We start from the raw sequence: 1,273 nt of genomic DNA on the forward strand, positions 1-1,273 counted from the left end.
GTTTGTTTTTAGAACCCTTTGACAATCATCTTTAGCAGATCCCAGCCTCCACCAACACGTGTCTGACCTTTGTGAAGGTGCAGCTTCTCTCATCTTCAGATGTTCTGCAGATTAACCTCTGAGAACATGAGTGCACTTTATTTTTTCTTCTTTATGGAAACAAGAGAACTTTCCCTCAAGCAAAACCCATCAGAGGCAGATCTACTCAATGCTAATCAAAGCACTGCAGACCAGTACAGACCTTCATTGTGGCTAACGGCTCCCAGAAGCTCTTGATCAGTTGCTGAACTCAATTATTTCAGTTTTCATGACTGGTTGAGTGGGTGAGGCATACAGCAGGACACTAAAACATCTCATTTATCTGGACCCTGTGCAGATGTTAGCCCACCAGGCAGCTAGTTTGTTATAAATGGAAATAAGAAGCTTCTGGTCGTTCTGAATCTACAATGGTTTAGTCTGGACCTTCCTCACCTGAAGCTGGCTGGGAGCCCTGCAGCGTCAAGACGAAGGTGATGAAGACTCTCGGCCACATGGCGGTTACATCAGAAAGCTACCATCGCTGCTCTACCATCGGGACATAAAGGTACAAAGTGTCCAGCACTCCCCCGCCACCGCTAGGCTCCTGTTGGTCACATGGAGAGACCTGCGGTGATGAAACACTAACTGACCCATGCCCTCAGGTTCAAGAGCGTAAAGATCTGTTGTTCATAAATCTGTTGACCAAATTCAGCAAATCAATGCCTCTCCTGGGACTGATATAGATATCAAACAATTAGACCAACGAAGGAGGCAAAGGGTGAAATCTGGATCTGACCTCCTGGCAGAAGGTATAAGAAGAACCAAGATATGGGAATGAAAACACTTTTATTTGCTCTGTGCTGAAAACTGAGAAGCGTTCCAATCTGCCTGCCTGCTGAGAACCTTTGCCCCCCCCCCAAAAAAAAGAAAAAAAAAATCTAATGTTTAGCAATAGTTTACTTTAAGGTCAGTCATATGATCTGATTCTCAAACAGCAGTGCTGTGGCGCCCTCTGCTGGTGAACCAAAGACCATTTGTATCCAGTGTCGCCACTGAAAATAAAAACCATAATTTCAGGGTCTGAATCTTCTATAAACCTGCCTGTAGAAATTATACAGACTTCAGTAAAGACCGCCTCAGATCCTGGTTTATTGTGTGATTTTTAAGATTACGTCATTGGCTGTGCATAAAGGACAACTGATGCACATCAAATTTACACTGGCCAGTGGGGAGGCCAGTGGGGTGGCCAGTGGGG

General features: G+C 44.9%; 1 protein-coding gene across 1 annotated transcript in view; it reads right to left on the minus strand.

Annotated features, from left to right (window-relative positions):
• Positions 1-611, minus strand: part of LOC107099183 (coagulation factor VII-like) — a 14,119-nt gene extending 13,508 nt beyond the window's left edge. The window contains exon 1 of the mRNA XM_015397206.1: positions 472-611. Coding sequence (XP_015252692.1) covers positions 472-532 — 61 coding nt within the window. The 5' untranslated portion in view covers positions 533-611. The remainder of the gene's footprint in view (positions 1-471) is intronic.
• Between the last annotated feature and the right edge of the window lie 662 nt (positions 612-1,273).

This window comes from Cyprinodon variegatus, unplaced genomic scaffold, assembly GCF_000732505.1.
Source record: "Cyprinodon variegatus isolate N-32 unplaced genomic scaffold, C_variegatus-1.0 Scaffold844, whole genome shotgun sequence".
NCBI lineage: Eukaryota > Metazoa > Chordata > Actinopteri > Cyprinodontiformes > Cyprinodontidae > Cyprinodon > Cyprinodon variegatus.